The sequence below is a fragment of the Caenorhabditis elegans genome, chromosome V (genome assembly GCF_000002985.6).
Source record: "Caenorhabditis elegans chromosome V".
NCBI lineage: Eukaryota > Metazoa > Nematoda > Chromadorea > Rhabditida > Rhabditidae > Caenorhabditis > Caenorhabditis elegans.
The window spans coordinates 17,908,804-17,924,926 of record NC_003283.11 but is presented as its reverse complement, the minus strand read 5'-3'; the positions used below and the strand labels follow the sequence as shown (position 1 = coordinate 17,924,926).

At 35.5% G+C, this 16,123-nt stretch overlaps 3 protein-coding genes across 4 annotated transcripts; all 3 read right to left on the bottom strand.

Moving 5' to 3' along the window:
• Positions 1–741: 741 nt before the first annotated feature.
• E01B7.2 (uncharacterized protein) lies at positions 742–3,155 on the bottom strand. Its single transcript, NM_075111.5, has 3 exons — positions 2,813–3,155; positions 1,710–1,882; positions 742–943 (listed from the first exon to the last, which is right to left on the bottom strand). Exons 1-3 carry the CDS (start codon positions 3,141–3,143, stop codon positions 812–814), a joined length of 636 nt encoding a protein of 211 aa, NP_507512.2. The 5' UTR covers positions 3,144–3,155; the 3' UTR covers positions 742–811.
• A 17-nt stretch (positions 3,156–3,172) lies between these two features.
• On the bottom strand, positions 3,173–5,901 carry C06H5.8 (Cucumopine_C domain-containing protein; the record flags this gene model as incomplete). Of its 2 annotated transcripts, NM_001269831.3 has the most annotated exons (3): positions 3,173–3,535; positions 3,873–4,283; positions 5,581–5,901. In NM_001269831.3, the coding sequence occupies 3 exons, from the start codon at positions 5,888–5,890 to the stop codon at positions 3,465–3,467; spliced, it is 792 nt and encodes a 263-aa protein (NP_001256760.1). The 2 variants fall into 2 exon arrangements, with proteins under 2 accessions (NP_001256760.1, NP_001256761.1); NM_001269832.3 differs by lacking the exon at positions 5,581–5,901 and having other exon boundaries at positions 3,465–3,535; positions 3,873–4,245.
• A 1,787-nt stretch (positions 5,902–7,688) lies between these two features.
• On the bottom strand, positions 7,689–14,608 carry dcar-1 (G-protein coupled receptors family 1 profile domain-containing protein). Its single transcript, NM_075110.8, has 7 exons — positions 14,535–14,608; positions 12,235–12,351; positions 12,061–12,188; positions 10,537–10,701; positions 10,150–10,485; positions 9,813–9,957; positions 7,689–8,075 (listed from the first exon to the last, which is right to left on the bottom strand). Exons 1-7 carry the CDS (start codon positions 14,601–14,603, stop codon positions 7,845–7,847), a joined length of 1,191 nt encoding a protein of 396 aa, NP_507511.2. The 5' UTR covers positions 14,604–14,608; the 3' UTR covers positions 7,689–7,844.
• Between the last annotated feature and the right edge of the window lie 1,515 nt (positions 14,609–16,123).

The following is a 16,123-nucleotide window of genomic DNA, read 5'->3' as shown; positions in this document are numbered from 1 at the left end:
CGGCGAAAAAACCGGTAAAAAAGCGGCGATAAATGTCGCAAAGTTTGCGCGTCAAATATGGTGTTTTCACGGAATTCGGCGAAATTTAAGCCGAAAAACGAGTTTTTATACTTTTCAGAAGCCGTATGAGAAGCCAAATGGTAAAAAGTGTAATCTTTATTGACTTTTTCGCGGGGGAAATTCAGTTTTTTGCAATGAAAATATCGATTTTTCCGGTGAAAAATATTAATTCCGGTACAGTAGCCATTTAAAGGCGCATACAGCAAAGTTGTGCCATGTGTCTCACCACGAAACTTGTTTAACACGAAAATCTTCATTTAATTTGTATGAGAATTAGGTTTTCAAAAAATTTAAATAAGTTTTAGCAACACTAAATGCTAAAAACATGTTAGAATTGGAAAAAACGTAATATTTATGAAGATTTAACTGAAAATCAAGAGAAAAAGCTAAAATCTCTGAAACTTAAGCAAATCTAGGGAAAATCACGTTAAATCTTTGTTGAAAAACTTGAAATTAATTGGAAAATCCTTGAAACGGCAAAAAAATAGCCGAGAAATGTATAAAATCTGAGAAAAATCAGCAAAATTCGAAAGAAAAAAACTACAGTGCTCTTTAAAGGCGCAGCACTCGAATCTCAACACTGGTCTCGACGCGAATTACGATTTTTTGAATTTTTATGAAAATTAAATTAAATTTCCAATTTTTCAGAGAAAAATGCACATTTTCGATGAAAAAATTAAAAAAAAAAAACAAAATTTATTAATTCTTCAAAAAATTCCATAAAAATTTAACAAAAAAACCCAAAAAATTGTCATTTTTCTTGAAAATTTGGCATTTCAATGATCATTGTTCGTTCCTCGGTTTCCGGTCGTTTCGAATATCGAGCCATCACGATTTTCCGATTATTTGGACCATTTCGAAGCTGTTTTCGCTTTTTTTCCGCCTGAAAATCGATATTTTAGGCCAAAATTTGAGACTTTTAAGCCAAAAATGGCCTTTTTTGGCCTAAATTTTACAATTTCAACGGGGAAAAAAGTTCGAAAAAAAAATCATTTTTTTAAATTAAAAATTGAGATTTTTTCCACGATTTTTAGCTAAAAACTATAATTTTTCCGGAAAAATCTCAAAAATTCGCGAGTTTTCTCCTTTTTTCCTGAAATTTTTCAAAATGTTGCCGTAAACTGCCGGTTTTGAGCAATTTTTACGCTTTTTTTCACTAAAAATTCGAAAAACTCGGAATTTTCGACGATTTTAAGAGAAATCGTGAATTTTTTAGGTTAAAAATTGCTTTTTTATACGAAATTTTCACCAAAAAACTTAAAATTGGACCATTTTAGGCCAAAAAATAACGTAAAATCTCAATTTTGGGCTAAAAATCGCAAATTTTCATGGTTTTCATGTTAAAAATTGGATTTTTCATTGAAAAATTCAAAAAATCTTGGTATTTTTCGACGACGATTTTAGGCTAAAAATGTGATTTTTTACGAAAATTTTTTTTCGACGATTCGGTTTTTTTTCACTAAAAATTCAAAAATCTTCGGAAAATCTCAATTTTAGAGTTAAAAATGCAATTTTTCTGTAAAATCACGAATTTTCTAATGAAATTATGCAATTTTTTCATTAAAAATTAGAAAATCTTTGTATTTTCGCCAATTTTAAGCTAAAAACTCGGCTTTCTCAGCTATTTTCTCGCCTGAAAACCGCCGTACCAAAATCGGTTGAATCGGTTGTGGTTCAATATTTAAATCGTGAATTTCAAAACGATCATTTGTAATTAATTTGATAATTTCTGCTCCTTTTGCCAGTAATTCATCGTCTTCAAGCTTCTCACGTGGTGCTGAAAATGTGAAAAGCTTCTCGAGGTGTTCAGTTGATGGAATTTCTGGAAAAAAAAACATGGTTTAGATGGGTTTTAAGGAGAAATTGGGATTTTTAGGAAAAATTTCCAAAACTCAGAAAAAAACATTTTTAGTCCAAAAAAAAAAAACCATTTTTAGTCCAAAAAAAAATTTTTTTAGTCCAAAAAAAATTTTTAGTCCAAAAAAAAATTTTTGGTCCAAAAAAAAATGTTTAGTCCAAAAAAAAAATTTTTTTAGTCCAAAAAAAAATTTTTAGTCCAAAAAAAAAATTTTTTTAGTCCAAAAAAAATTTTTAACGGGCGGTTTTCAGCAAAAATTTCGAACAATTTGCAAATTAAAAAAAAAATATGCGGAAATTTAGGCGATTTTAGGAAGAAAATAGGATTTTTAGGGGAAAATTTTTTTTGCAATTTCGGAAGTAATTTAGGCCAAGAAAAAAGAGAAATTTAGCTAAAAATCGATTTTTTCTTGAAAAATGGGTGGTTTTACAGCAAAAATTGTTGGTTTTTTCGGGGAAAAAATCGAAAAATTTTCAATTTTCACAGGCAAAATGCAGAAATTTGTTTTTGAGTAAAATTTGCGATTTTTAAACGAAAAAATCGAGAGTTTTCACTGATTTTTCGCTTAAAACTCCGAATTTCAGACGGAAAATCCAATTTTTACGGATTTTTCGTGGATTTGCACAGAAAATCGATTTTTTAGAGCTTTTTAACCGGGAAAATGCCAAAAATTGAGCGGAAATTTGAAAAAGTCGATTTTTCCGCTTAAGAACTCGAAATTTCGGCGGAAACCCCGATTTTTCAGCCAAAAATTGTGATTTTTTAAAATTTTATTGGATTTTCAGTGAAATTTTGCATTTTTTGACGCACAAACAGCCAATTTTATTGGAATTTTAGCTTTTTCCGCGGGAAAACTCAATTTTTTCCAATTTTCCACCGAAAAAACTGAATCACCATTCATTTGTCGAATTTTTGTGAGATAAGGGTCCCGATTTATAGCAATTTGCATAGATTGTATCATTGATTCAATTCCTCCATCATATAAATATCGATTATCCGCCCGAGAATAGAAAATGATCTCCATTTCCCGCGAAAACCACATTAATTCGTCAATTCTCCTCGGATGGGGCCCGGATTTTGTGCAATAAAATGTGTTAACAATCTTCTGAACATTTTTCATTCGATCCTCCAGTGTTACGTCTTTTTGCCAGTCGTGAGGGCCTAATTTGAATTTTTGCGACGTTAACTTCACTTTTCCACGCTTTTCCGTCGTTTCAAGACCCATTTTACGCTGAAAATTCAGTTTTTTGACGTATTTAACGATAAAAATCACATTTTATTCAAAATTTCACATTAAAAACTATAAAAAACCAGCGAAAATCATTAAAAATCATCGGAAAAATATTCGATAAAAATCCAAAAATGCAAGTGCGCTCCATCGCTACGTGCGAGAGAGAAGAGACGCAGACATGAAATTACCGCGAAATTTGAAAAATGAAGGAAAAATGATGATTTTCAATGGAATTTCGGGATTTTTGACAAGAAAAGCAAGAAATAACACAGAGATTCGGACTAGTTGTGGAAAAAATGCTAAAATTATCGATTTTCAGGCGAATTCTTCCTGGGGTTCCCCATGATCGCTGGTATGCATCAAAAATGGTTCGGTGATTGGAAATTCTGAAAAAAATCGATTTTAAGACTGTATTTTGCTTGAAATTTGAATTTTCAAAGAAAAACTCGAAAATTTGGTGTTTTTCTTGTAAAAAATTATAGATTTTAATTTTATAGACTTAGAAATTTAAATTTCCCGCCGAAACCGCATACTCAGTGCAGTGGAGCCCGTTAGCTTAATGGGAATTTCAAAATCCGCGCGTGAAAGTGGGCTCAGCGCACACATGATGTCAGGCTGTCCATTGCGGTTTGATCTACAAAAAATGCGGGAATTTCAAAAATTCGAATTTCCCGCCGAAAAAGTAGGATTTTTGCCATTAGAGCGCACTTTCCCCTCAATTACCTGGCATTCTCCCCGTCAATTCATCATTTTCGGCTCTCAAAATCCCTTGAATATGAGTTTTTGTGTTGTCTAAACAATCCAAGTACTCCTGCGTGTTCCTGGCACTAAGCCAAATTGCCTGTTCGAGATTATTCCCGAATAGAATTAGTTCTGCAGTGATATAAAGTCTCCCATCGGCCCAAGGACACGGAAATATTCGTCGGAGCAGTTGGAAGCACGTGTACTCCCGCATTTCAGCCGTTTTGCCACGTGGAGACTGATCTATGACTGCGCGCGGTACGTAGAGAGGTCCGGGAAGATTCATCATTCCGCATGTCACGTAGAGAATCTTGTCGGCGAATGCCACGTCAGCACTGTGTCTGGATAATTTCATAAGATGGGATAATAGTTGGCCCAACCAGTAGCTCGGATCTGGAAATTTTCAAATTTTGAGAATATTACGCACGTGGTGCCAGGGCTGTCTCAAAACAGTTTGATCTACAAAAATGCGGGAAATGTTTCCCCAAAAAAATGTTTGACGTCAGCACGCTCTTAACCATGCGGAATCCCGCAATTTTTGTAGATCAACGTAGATCAAGCCGATATGAGACATATTGACGCCACGTGACCTTTGAAAAATTTACGGCATTAGGGGCCTCCAGGGCTGTCCCCTTTCGGTTTGATCTACGTAGATCTACAAAAAATGCGGGAGAGTTGAGACGCAGAGTTATCGACTGATTTTGCATGGCTAAGAGCGTGCTGACGACACTTTTTTTTTGGGGAAAAAGTTCCCGCATTTTTTGTAGATCAAACCGTAATGGGACAGCCTGACAACACCACATATGCAGTTTTATCGATTTTTCCGTGAAAAATGTGTTTTTTTTTCGAAACGGATTTCTAGCTTCCCTCATAAATTGAAATGGAAGAGTTTGCCGAACTAGGCCATTTCGGCTCGACCGTAACTGGGGTAGATTTACGGCGCGTTGCGTGTCGCGTCGCGGCTCGATTTTAGTTGTAAAATTAAATGTATTTGTCCGTGTGGAGTACACAACTTTCCCACGCGTTGTCGGGCAGGCGATTGTCAATGGAGCGTGAAAAGTTCAATGAGGAAGGCCAGAACCCCGTGTCCATTTTTTGTGTGGAAATTAAAGTTTTCCGCAAAAAGGCGGTTATGTACTGTGGAGCGCCCTTTTCGACCGGAAAAAGTCATAAGTTCAATGATTTTTAAATCGATTTGTGTACGGAATTTTAAGTTTCGCGCAAAATCTGTGTTTTCGGGGGCAATTTTTGCGTGGGAGTCTGGCCTTCCTCATTGCATTTTTCGCGCTCTATAGACAATCGCCCGCCGAACAACGCATGGGAAAGTGTCGTGTACTTTATACGGACAAATACATTTAGTTTTACAACTAAAATCGAGCCACGACGCGACACGCAACGCACAGGAAATCTAAACCAGATATGGCCTAGTTCGGCAAACTCTTCCATTTAAATTTAAGAGGGAAATCAGAAATCCGTAACTAGAACCACAACTTACGAGGAGTCAGAAAGTCCCATTTTCGTTTGATCTACAAAAATTGTGGGAGAAGAGACTCCAGAAGAGACGCAGACTTTTCAACTGATTTCGCATGGTTAAGAGTGTGCTGACGTCACATTTTTCTGGGCGAAAACTTCCCGCGTTTTTTGTAGATCAAACTTTTTTGAGACAGTCCGCCCCAGACTACAAACCTACCTCCCGGCCTAACAATTCCATATCCCATCCCAGTGGCCTTCATCTCATCTCTGACTTGCTCCGCACCGGCCATCGTCATTTCAACCAACTTTTTGTATTCTTCTGGATTATGTGAAGCTGTGAATATTTCTCTTTCAGTTGTGAGCACCCATTTCAACAGTCCTTTTAAAGCACCACTTTCTTCATCATTAATCAATGGGAGATATGGAACTGGGAATGATGCATTGATTAGTTTACCCACTTGTAGAAACCGTTGTGCATAGCTTATGTAGATTCCCTGGGGGTTTGCATCTTCGTGGTAAATGTTCATCGGGCGCCGCTGGAAAATAGTTTTTGTTGGATTTTTTTGTTGCAAATGTCCTCCCGTGTCTTAAGGATGTATTGAGAAATTTCATAAAAAACGAGCATTTGTGAAAATAACTTTCTAAACACATATGTTTTGCCGGAATTTTTTAATTCCGGCAATGTGCCGATTTGCCGGAAATTATCAATTTCGGCAATTTCCCAATTTGCCGGAAATTTTCAGTTCGGCCAATTTGCCGATTTGCCGTAAATTTTTAATTCCGGCAATGTGCCGATTTGCCGGAAATTTTCAATTCCGGCAATTTTCCGATTTACCGGAATTTTTCAATTTCGGCAATTGGCCGATTTGCCGGAAATTTTCAATTCCGGCAATTTTCCGATTTGCCGGAAATTTCAATTCTAATAATTTTCCGTATTTTGGAATTAAAAAATGAAAAAAGTTGAGAAGAAATGAAAACTCGGCCTTTGAGAAGCTAGGCAGCAGAAAGAAAGAGTATAAGAGATTTAGACGGCGAAACAATTTTGAGAAAAGGAGAGAGAAATGGGGAATGGGAAATAAGAAATAAATATTGACTATTGACTTTGCGGTTTGCTAGTTTTCAGAAAAAAAAATGTTAGAGCATTGGCTAACTGAGTGACAGGTGGAGGATGCAACATGTTCAAAACTAGACTTGTAGCTTCCAGACCAGGGATGGGCCGGGTTGCCGAATTTGCCGGAAATTTTCATTTTCGGCAAAATTGTCGGTTTGCCGGAAATGTTTAGAGGAATTTTTAATAAGACGGAAACACTTAAAACTGTATCTTTTTGAATTTTTTCCCGTTTTCATTTGATATTTTCATAGAATTTGCTTATTTTTCAAAAAAATTGTAGGAAAATTCATAGGAATCTTACAATTTCGCAGATGAAAATTGAAATTCTGAAATTTCCTGAAAAAAGTGCAAAACCACAATTTGCCAAAACTCTTCGGCAAATGCCGTTTTTTCCGGCAAATTTGCAATTTTCCAATTTGCCCATTTGCCGGAAGTTTTTTCTTCAGGCAATTTGCCAATTTGCCGGAAAAATATCGTTTGCCGCCCACCCTTGGTTCTCATGATCAATAAACCAAAAATGGTTAATGTTTCCAAAAACAACTGACTAGATCACATGATTTTTTCCGTCAAACCGGCAAATCGGCACATTGCCAATTTCCCAATTTGCCGTAAATTTTCAATTCCGGCAATTTCCCAATTTGTCGTAAATTTTCAATTCCGGCAATTTCCCAATTTGCCGTAAATTTTCAATTCCGGCAATTTCCCAATTGGCCGGATATTTTCAATTCCGGCAATTTGCCAATTTGCCGGAATTTTTTTATTCCTGCAATTTGCCGATTTGTCGGAAATTTTTAATTCCGACAATTTGCGGTTCGCCGGAAGTTTTTAATTCCGACAATTTGCCGATTTGCTGTAAATTTTCAATTCCCGTAATTTTCTGATATGCCGGAACTTTTTAATTCCGGCAATTCGCCAATTTGCTGTAAATTTTTAACTTCTGAAATTTGCCGATTTGCCGGAAATTTTTTAATTCCGGCAGTTTGCCTATGTGCTGTTTGCCGGAAAAAACGTTTGTTACAAAAGTAAATGTATTGAAAATGAGTAAATAAACAAATATTAATGAAAAACGTTACCAACAAGTGGGCCCTCTTATCTCATTTTTTTAATTACTATTGCCCGGAGTGCTTTGTATCTTATCTAACATTTTTCCGGGCCCCGTCTTAAAAATTGAGGATTTACGCGGGAAAATAGTGCTGTAGAACATGTCAAGTTTATAATTAAACTTTATTTATTCAAACCGTAGTTGTATCAAATCGAATCAAGTAGTTGGGGGGTTTTGTGAGCGTTCAAAGTGAGATATTTTGGAATTTTTGAAATATGAGTTGAAAGGAAAAGAAATATGCAACAAGATGTGTATAATAAAACAATAATTAGAATCGTTCAACCTTCCGATCAACCTCTAAACCACCAAAACTCGCCGATTTTTTGTCTTTGGTGGATGGTAAGGAGCTGGCAATAGTGGTGACCGTCTGACTTCGAGTTGATCGATCGATCACAGAGTTTTGATCGGCGCTTGATGAACTGTACGACTGCTTGAAAGTGCTTCGCTGGTCGCCGACTCTTCTTTGTTGACCGAATATCTCCAGGAGACCACGACGGAGCTGGAATATTTTTTTAAAGGTGGAGTAGCGCCAGTGGGGATTTTGTCTAAATGCACAAAATTTATGAATCAATCCTTGGATTTTGCAAAAATCTTTGCCGCACAGAAAGTGGGGCGGAGAGTTGTTTCGCAACACTGCCGCACGAGGTTTCCCTCCGCCCCTTTTCCAACGCTTTTCTCGTTGATTTTTTCAATAAAGTTTCGATTCTAATTGATTTTTTGCTCTTTTCTCGACTTGGATAACACTTCCTTCCGAAAAAAGAGCAAAAAATCAATTGAACAAATCAAGGGGCGGAGGGAAATCTCGCGCGGCAGTGTTGCGAAACAACTCTCCGCCCCCACTTTCTGTGCGGCAAAAATTTTTGCAAAATCCAAGGATCGATTCATAAATTTTGATAGTAATAGAGCACTTAGAAAAAAAAAATTTTTTCATAAATCATCAGTCAAAGTTTTGGCAAATTTCCAAAATTAAAAAAAAATGGGCTTTTGAGGAAATCCAAAGCAATTTCGCATGCTTCGACCCTTACAATGTTTTAAAACAAGTAATTTAAACAAAATTAAATATAATAAATGTAGGAAAAAAATTGTTTTTTTTGGTCGACTTCCAAAAGTGGCAAAAACTGAGTAATTTGTCACTTTTGACAGTAAATAAAAAATTTTCAAAACATTTTTTTAAAAGTTTTATTTGATATTCGGCTATTTTGGGACCATAGAAGTGGTTTTTAACTATATATATATATATATATATATATATATATATATATATCTTCTAAAACCTGTGATCTTGGCATATGGGTCGATGATCAATTAACTTATGAAAAACACATTTTAGTCAAAGTCAATGCTGCAATGTTTAAATGCCGCCAAATACTCAAAAACTTCCGCTCTCTTAATATGATGTTCTACTTCAAATTATTTAATACTTATATTAGACCAATTCTGGAATACGGATGTGAAATTTATCATCCCAAATCAGCTTCCCTGACCAAAAAATTAGAGCAGCCACTACGTTACTTTTCTAGGCATGTCTTCAAGAGATGCAAAATTCAGTATGATTCTTATGAGCATCGCCTCATTCAGTCAAACCAACAGTCCTTGAAGCACAGACGAATCTTCCTTATATTGAAAACATTCCACAACATAATAACCGGCAAATATCATTTTCCAAATCAAGCCCTTTACCTTAAAAATTCAAAATTTCCCCGGTTTCCATATCAAATGACTGCAATAGGCAAAACAAACAACAACAGTTTTCTCCACACACATCTTACAATATGGAATTTAGTAACAAAACATTTCCCCGTGACAGTGTCAGGCTATACGTTCTCCAAGCGCATTTCTTGCCTCCCTCTTGAATCTTATGTTTGATCTCATTTCCTCACTTATTTGTACATGATATTTCTTTTTTTTCTTTTCTCATCAACTTTTCTTGTAAATCATTTGTATCATCTGACCTCGGACATGTTCCAATCTGGTCACCTTATCATTCACATTTCTTACCTCATCTCATTTTTACTCCTCATTTTGATCTTAATTTTCAAGCCAAGAAATAGTGAATAAATAAATTAAATATCTGTATGGTCTTCAAAATGGACCGATATATATATATATATAGTCAATGTTAATATCTAGACCACAAAGTTGATTGAGTTCGGTTTATTTTCAAGTTACCAGAAACTTTTGAAGCACAAAGCTAAACAGATTGCAATTATTCCTTATCAATTTCCTGAACTCTTACCTGGAAATCTGTGAAGAACGCCAAAAGAGGATCCAAAATGCACCGAATCACCAGAAACAGACGGATACATCCGAGGAGTCGCATCATTTCCGCGTAATTCCGTTGGAAAAGACATGGGTACGGGTTCAGTACCAAGCCAATGCACCTTAAACGTTTTGAGAATTATTAGAAAAATTATATGACTACTTTTGAAGAACAGATCGACTGGTTAGCCATCCCCTCAATTTCATTCTGATGCTTCAAACCTAAGCCTAAGCTTAAGCATACGCCTAAGCCTAGGCCTAAACCTAAGCCTAAGCCTAAGGCCAAGCTTAAACCTAGGCCTACACTAACTCACCAAATAGCGTAGGGAACCATCAAAATCGCAAAAGTTCCAACATTCAGCGCAAGCTTCCACAACGGGAATCTCACCATCCGAATCCGTCCGCCACCGTCTTTCTCCCGCTTTTTAAACGAATTACTGAAATTCTGAGCTTTTCGTATGAAGAAGCACGTGACCACGAATACAATAATAGTGAAACAGTAGACAGAAGCAGTCATCAGATTTCTCGACCGATACATATTCCTGAGACATGTCTCTGCTTTACACCCTGACCATGCGTTTAGATCCGGGATTTTCACCAGCGCGGAGACGGCTAACGTGTAGCTGACCATTAGTACAAGTATTGTCCAGCTGAAAGATGGAGGTTGTAAAAAATCTGGAAAATTTCCACCAAAATCTCACCTAATAATCATCAAATTGACACATCTCCGCATTGTGAACCATTTTCTGTAATGAAACGGTTTCCACACGGCAAACAATTTCAGTACGGATAAGGAACAATAGGACACCATTGCTGACCAGAAACTTCCGATGAAAAACGACTCGATGACTACCACCATGTCGCGGCTGAAAGTTGGTTTTTCAGATGCAAAATTTCATTCTGATCATTTTTGCAGTTGGAAGTTTTTCGATACCCCTATCCGTTGAGGAGTTGCGAAAGTTCGAAGTTTTGGCGGCGAGACAGTGTGGGAGGGGGAGAGACGCAGTGTATCGCGCTGCGTACCTGCGTCTCCCCTCACTCCACGCTCTCTGCGCGCATAAACTTAAATTGTTCATAACTTTTGAAGGATAAGAGATATCGAAAAACTTCCAATTGGCAAAATACATGAAATTTTTAGCTTTACAACTTTGACGAATTTTTAGTATTGCAAAGATAAAATTGAAAATTACCAAAATCAACGGTTCTACAAAAATATTGATTTTACCCGATGCGAAATTTGATTTTGAGCATTTTTGCAGTTGAAAGCGTTTTGATATCTCTTTTCGCTGAGGAGTTACAAGCGTTTGAAGTTTGGGCGGCGAGACAGTGTGGGAGGGGGAGAGACGCAGCATGGCATCATCCCTGCGTCTCCTCTCCCTCCACGCTCTCTGCGCGCACAAACTTAAATCGTTCATAACTTTTGAAGGGAACGCGATATCGAAAAACTTCCAATTGGCAAAATACATGAAATTTTTAGCTTTACAACTTTGACGAATTTTTAGTATTGCAAAGGTGTTTTTAAAAAATTAAAAATACCAAAATCAAAGTTTTCCAAAACAATTATTCACTTTTCCCGATGCAAAATTTGATTTTGAGCATTTTTGTATGAAGAAGTTTTTTGATATCTCTATCCGTTGAGAAGTTATGCGTGTCTGAAGTTTAGGCGGCGAGACAGTGTGGAGGGGGGAGAGACGCAGAGGGACACCCTGCGTTTCCCCTCCCTCCACGCTCTCTGCGCGCGGAAACTTCAAACCGCCATAACTTTTGAAGGAGAAGCGATATCAAAAAACTTCCAATTGACAAAATACATGAAATTTTTAGCTTTACAACTTTAACGAATTTTTAGTGTTGCAAAGATATTTTTTTTTAATTAAAAATTACCAAAATCAACATTTTCCAAAAAAATATTTATTTTTCCCGATGCAAAATTTGATCAACATTTTCCAAAAAAATATTTATTTTTCCCGATGCAAAATTTGATTTTGATCATTTTTGTATAAGGAAGTTTTTTGATATCTCTATCCATTGAGGAGTTATGCGCGTTTGAAGTTTAGGCGGCAAGACAGTGTGGGAGGGGGAGAGACGCAGAGGGACACCCTGCGTCTCCCCTCACTCCACGCTCTCTGCGCACTCGAACTTCAAATCGTCATAACTTTTGAAGGAGAAGCGATATCGAAAAACTTCCAATTGACAAAATGCATGAAATTTTCCGCTTTACAACATACTTTATGTCATGCCAAGTCAGCACATATGTACACGTCACCAACGCCGAACAACACGTGAGAGCATCTCCGATTGCACGATTCATGAGAAGAGCATAACATTTTCGAGATACACGCCGGGTTTTTATCGCCTTAACGCAAAAATTATAAGGGTCTGCAAATCGTTATAAAAGTTACCTTATAACAACAAATAATGAATACAATAGTGGCAATTGCTCCACATATGGCTAATGGAAGCATTGCCCATCCATAGAAAGTACGGAATACATGCTCCACCCGAAGAGCTTGGCGACGCTGAAAAATGGTGTTATTTGAGAGGGAGGGCAGGTTTTTGTTACAAACTTGTTTATAAGTTTGTATTTCAAAAATTATTGTAACATTCAGTAGAAACAAATATGTGATGTGCAAAACTGCATCGTTGGAGACCAACTATTCTTACTTTGACAGCTCATAACCTCGACATTTTTCAGTTCTAGCTGAAAAATTTTCAACTAACAAAATAGTTGTAATAAGTTTGTCTATAGTTTTACTAACTTAAAATATTCTGAAATCTTCAATATAAACAGAGCTGTGAGGTTCAGAATTTGCTATCAAACATGGTGCATCGTTTGGGAACACCTCATCTTACTTTGAGACCTCATAACTCGACATTTTTCAGTTTTAGCAGAAAATTTCTGACAAACAAAATGCTTGGCATAAATTCATCTACCGTATTTCCTCTATTAGTCTTGCATACAAGACTAATTTTCAATTGACCCGTAGGGGTGCAAGACTAATAGAGACTGCAAGACTATTAGAGGCTGCAAGACTAATTTTCGAAGATCTAATAGCTTTGTAAAATTGATAATTTATCGTCAAAAATTTGACTTGAAACAGTCTAAATCGTGCAAAATACATACTTTTCTATTGTTTTATCAATTATTTGAACAGTTTAAAATTTAATTTAGCTTTAAAAAAAGGCAAATTTTCGAAGTTTTGACAAAATACTGCTGGTCTGGCAAGAATATGGGCGCAAGACTATTATCGTATTTCCTCTATTAGTCTTGCATGCAATACTAATAGAGGCTGCAAGACTAATTTTCGATTGGTCCGTAGAGGTGCAAGACTAATAGGGGTGCAAGACTAATAGAGGCTGCAAGACTAATAGAGGAAATACGGTATATTTTTTTAAACTTAAAACATTCTGGAATTTTCAAAATAGACAGAGATATGAGGTATTGAACATGGCGCATCAATCGAGATTACCTCTGGAATCTCATAACTCGATTGTCTTTATTTTTATCAAATAATTGACAACTAACGAAATGTTCGTCATACATTTTTATATAATTTTCAATAAAACATGTATAGGTATCTTTAAAATGAACCAAGACTTGTTTCATATCTTCTGTGCTTATACTTTTTATATGAAAAAATATACTATTCGATTTTAGACAACGTTGCTTTTAACTGTATCATGGGAAACATGATAAATTAAAAGTGAGCAGAAAGTGTTGTCAAATTAAAAGGCAAGTTTAGAGGCTGATAACTCACTTGTTTTTAGTGTTATCGGAAAATTTTCATCTAACAAAATATTTTTCGTAAGTTTGTCTACAATTATGCAATTTAACATTTACAAATATCCTTGAAAGTAACCAAGTTACATGCCAACAAAACACTACGGCAAATTGACAAAACGAGCAGAAAGCGATGCCAAATTTGAAGACAAGATTAAAGGTTGAGTAGCGCCAGTTTTTGGCCCCAAAATGACCAAATATCATGAAAAAACTTTTCAAACATTTTTTGAAACATTTTTATTTACTGTCAAAAAGTGGCAATTACTCAGTTTTTGCCACTCATAATTTTGGAAGTCGACCAAAAAAATAATTTTTTTTCGACATTTTTATGTTTTAATTTTGTTTAAATTATTTGTATTAAACCATTGTAGGGGTCGAAACATGCGAAATTGCTTTAAATTTGCTCAAAAGCCCACATTTTAAACATTTTGGAAGTTTGCCAAAACTTTGACCGAAAATTATGAAAAATCTAAAATTTTTTGGAGTGTTTTATTATGATATTCGGTTGTTTTGGACCTCTATTAGTTTTGCACCCCTTTGCTCAACTTTGACAGCTCATATCTCATTTTGTTTTGAACATATAAACAAACTACATACTATAGAAAAACATCTAACAAATATTTTATCAGTTGGCAACTTTTCTATAGAACAAACGACTACTGAGATATGAGCTGCCAAAATTGGGCAAAGGGGTGCAAAACTAATAGAGGATATACGGTAATTGCATTTAGACAAAATCCCCACTGGCGCTACTCCACCTTTAAAGGTTCATAGCTCACTTGGTTTCAATTTTATCGAAAAATGGTCAACTAACAAAATTTTTGTTATCATTTTTTCTGTATTTTTCAAAAAAGTAATATTTGATACCCCAATAACCAGCCTAGATATGAGCCTTTAAAGTAAATTGTAATAAAAACTCACCCGAAAAAGGTCGATGCGTTCGGGTGTTGTCAGATTGAAGAAGCAATCTGTACGTTGGTTTGCACTCATGTCATCTGAATAAAGATTATGTATTGATTTTAATGAGAATGGATCAGACAGAAAAGATAAAAGTGAAAGGAGATAAGATAAGCTTTGAGATACTATGTGAGATTTTTATGATAGACACTTACTGTTAGCGCCCAACTTTTTCGTGTAAAATATCACTTTTTAATGCAAATTCTGCACCTGAAAGTGCGTTTGATAAGTTCTTTGTAAATTGAATTAGGCTTAATAATTTTTTGTCAGCTTTCTACTGAAATGTAGGCAATAAAAAGGTGCTTATAGGAAAATAACAAGATTTTTTAATTGGCTTTTTGCATATTTCCGAATAACTTTGTTTTTGCACAATAAATTCTGCTAATTGTGAACGTGACTCCAGTCTATTTTGACTCCAGACTCCAGAAATTTAATTTAACCTTGAAAGTGTTGGATTAGATATCGCACGTGGTGCCAAAAAGCCTCATTTCGGCTTGATCTACGTAGATCTACAAAAAATGCGGGAAAAGAGGCGCAGAGTTCTCAACTGATTCCGCATGGTTAAGAACGTGCTGACGTCACATTTTCTTGGGCACAGTATTGCCGCATTTTTTGTAGATCAAAACGTAATGGAACAGCCTGACACCACGTGATATCGTTATTATTTTTTAGTTGTCTGTTAGTGGGATATTAGCAAATTTTATTCACATTTTTGGCGGGAAATTCAACTTTTTTTAGAAAAATATTTTGGCGGGAAATTCAAATTTTCTGAAAAAAAAACTATTTTGGCGGGAAATTCAAATTTTTTGAGAAATCATTTTCGCGGGAAATATAAATTTTCTGGATAAACTATTTCGGCGGGAAGTTCAATTTTTCAGAAAAAAAAAGCTATTTTGGCGGGAAATTCAAATTAAAAAAAAAAGAACATTTTTTGGCGGAAAATTCAATTATTTTTAGAAAAATATTTTGGCGGGAAATTCAAATTTACAAAAAAAAACATTTTTTTGGCGGGAAATTCAAATTTTTTTGAGACAATTATTTTGGCGGGAAGTTCAAAATTTCTGACTATGAGAAAATATTTTTGGCGGGAAATTCAAATTTCCAGAGAAAATATTTTTGGCGGGAAAATCAAATTTTCTGAAAAAAAACATTTTTTGGCGGGAAATTCAAAATTTCTGAGAAACATATTTTGGCGGGAAGTTCAATTTTTCAGGAAAAAACATTTTTTGGCGGGAAATTCAAATTTTCTGAGAAATCATTTTCGCGGGAAATTTAAATTTTTTGAGAAAATTATTTTGGCGGGAAGTTCAAATTTTCTGGGAATACATTATTTTTTAGGGCACATAAAACTTAAATTTACTCATGAATTAATTCAATATGCCAACTAAAAAAAATACTGCCACATAACAGCAACAGTTCCAGAAAAACCCCTCCAGAAAAGTGTGTACCTCGGAAAAAAAAATAGAAAGGCTGCTGTGCAAACATAATAGAGTTAGTTCAATATGGCTTTTTTTTCTTCTGAAATCAAAAATATGTACAAAAAAGAAAAAAAA

Excerpts from the sequence above, each read along its gene's own strand:
- E01B7.2 (NM_075111.5), bottom strand. The coding sequence starts at position 3,143 with ATGGGTCTTGAAACGACGGAAAAGCGTGGAAAAGTGAAGTTAACGTCG. Across the intron at positions 1,883-2,812 it reads AAAAATTCGACAAATGAATG|AAATTCCATCAACTGAACAC; the intron begins GTGATTCAGTTT and ends TTTTTTTTCCAG. Across the intron at positions 944-1,709 it reads AACCGATTCAACCGATTTTG|GCGGAAAAAAAGCGAAAACA; the intron begins GTACGGCGGTTT and ends ATCGATTTTCAG.
- dcar-1 (NM_075110.8), bottom strand. The coding sequence starts at position 14,603 with ATGAGTGCAAACCAACGTACAGATTGCTTCTTCAATCTGACAACACCC. Across the intron at positions 12,189-12,234 it reads TCATTATTTGTTGTTATAAG|GCGATAAAAACCCGGCGTGT; the intron begins GTAACTTTTATA and ends TTTTGCGTTAAG. Across the intron at positions 8,076-9,812 it reads CGTTCTTCACAGATTTCCAG|CTCCGTCGTGGTCTCCTGGA; the intron begins GTAAGAGTTCAG and ends AAAATATTCCAG.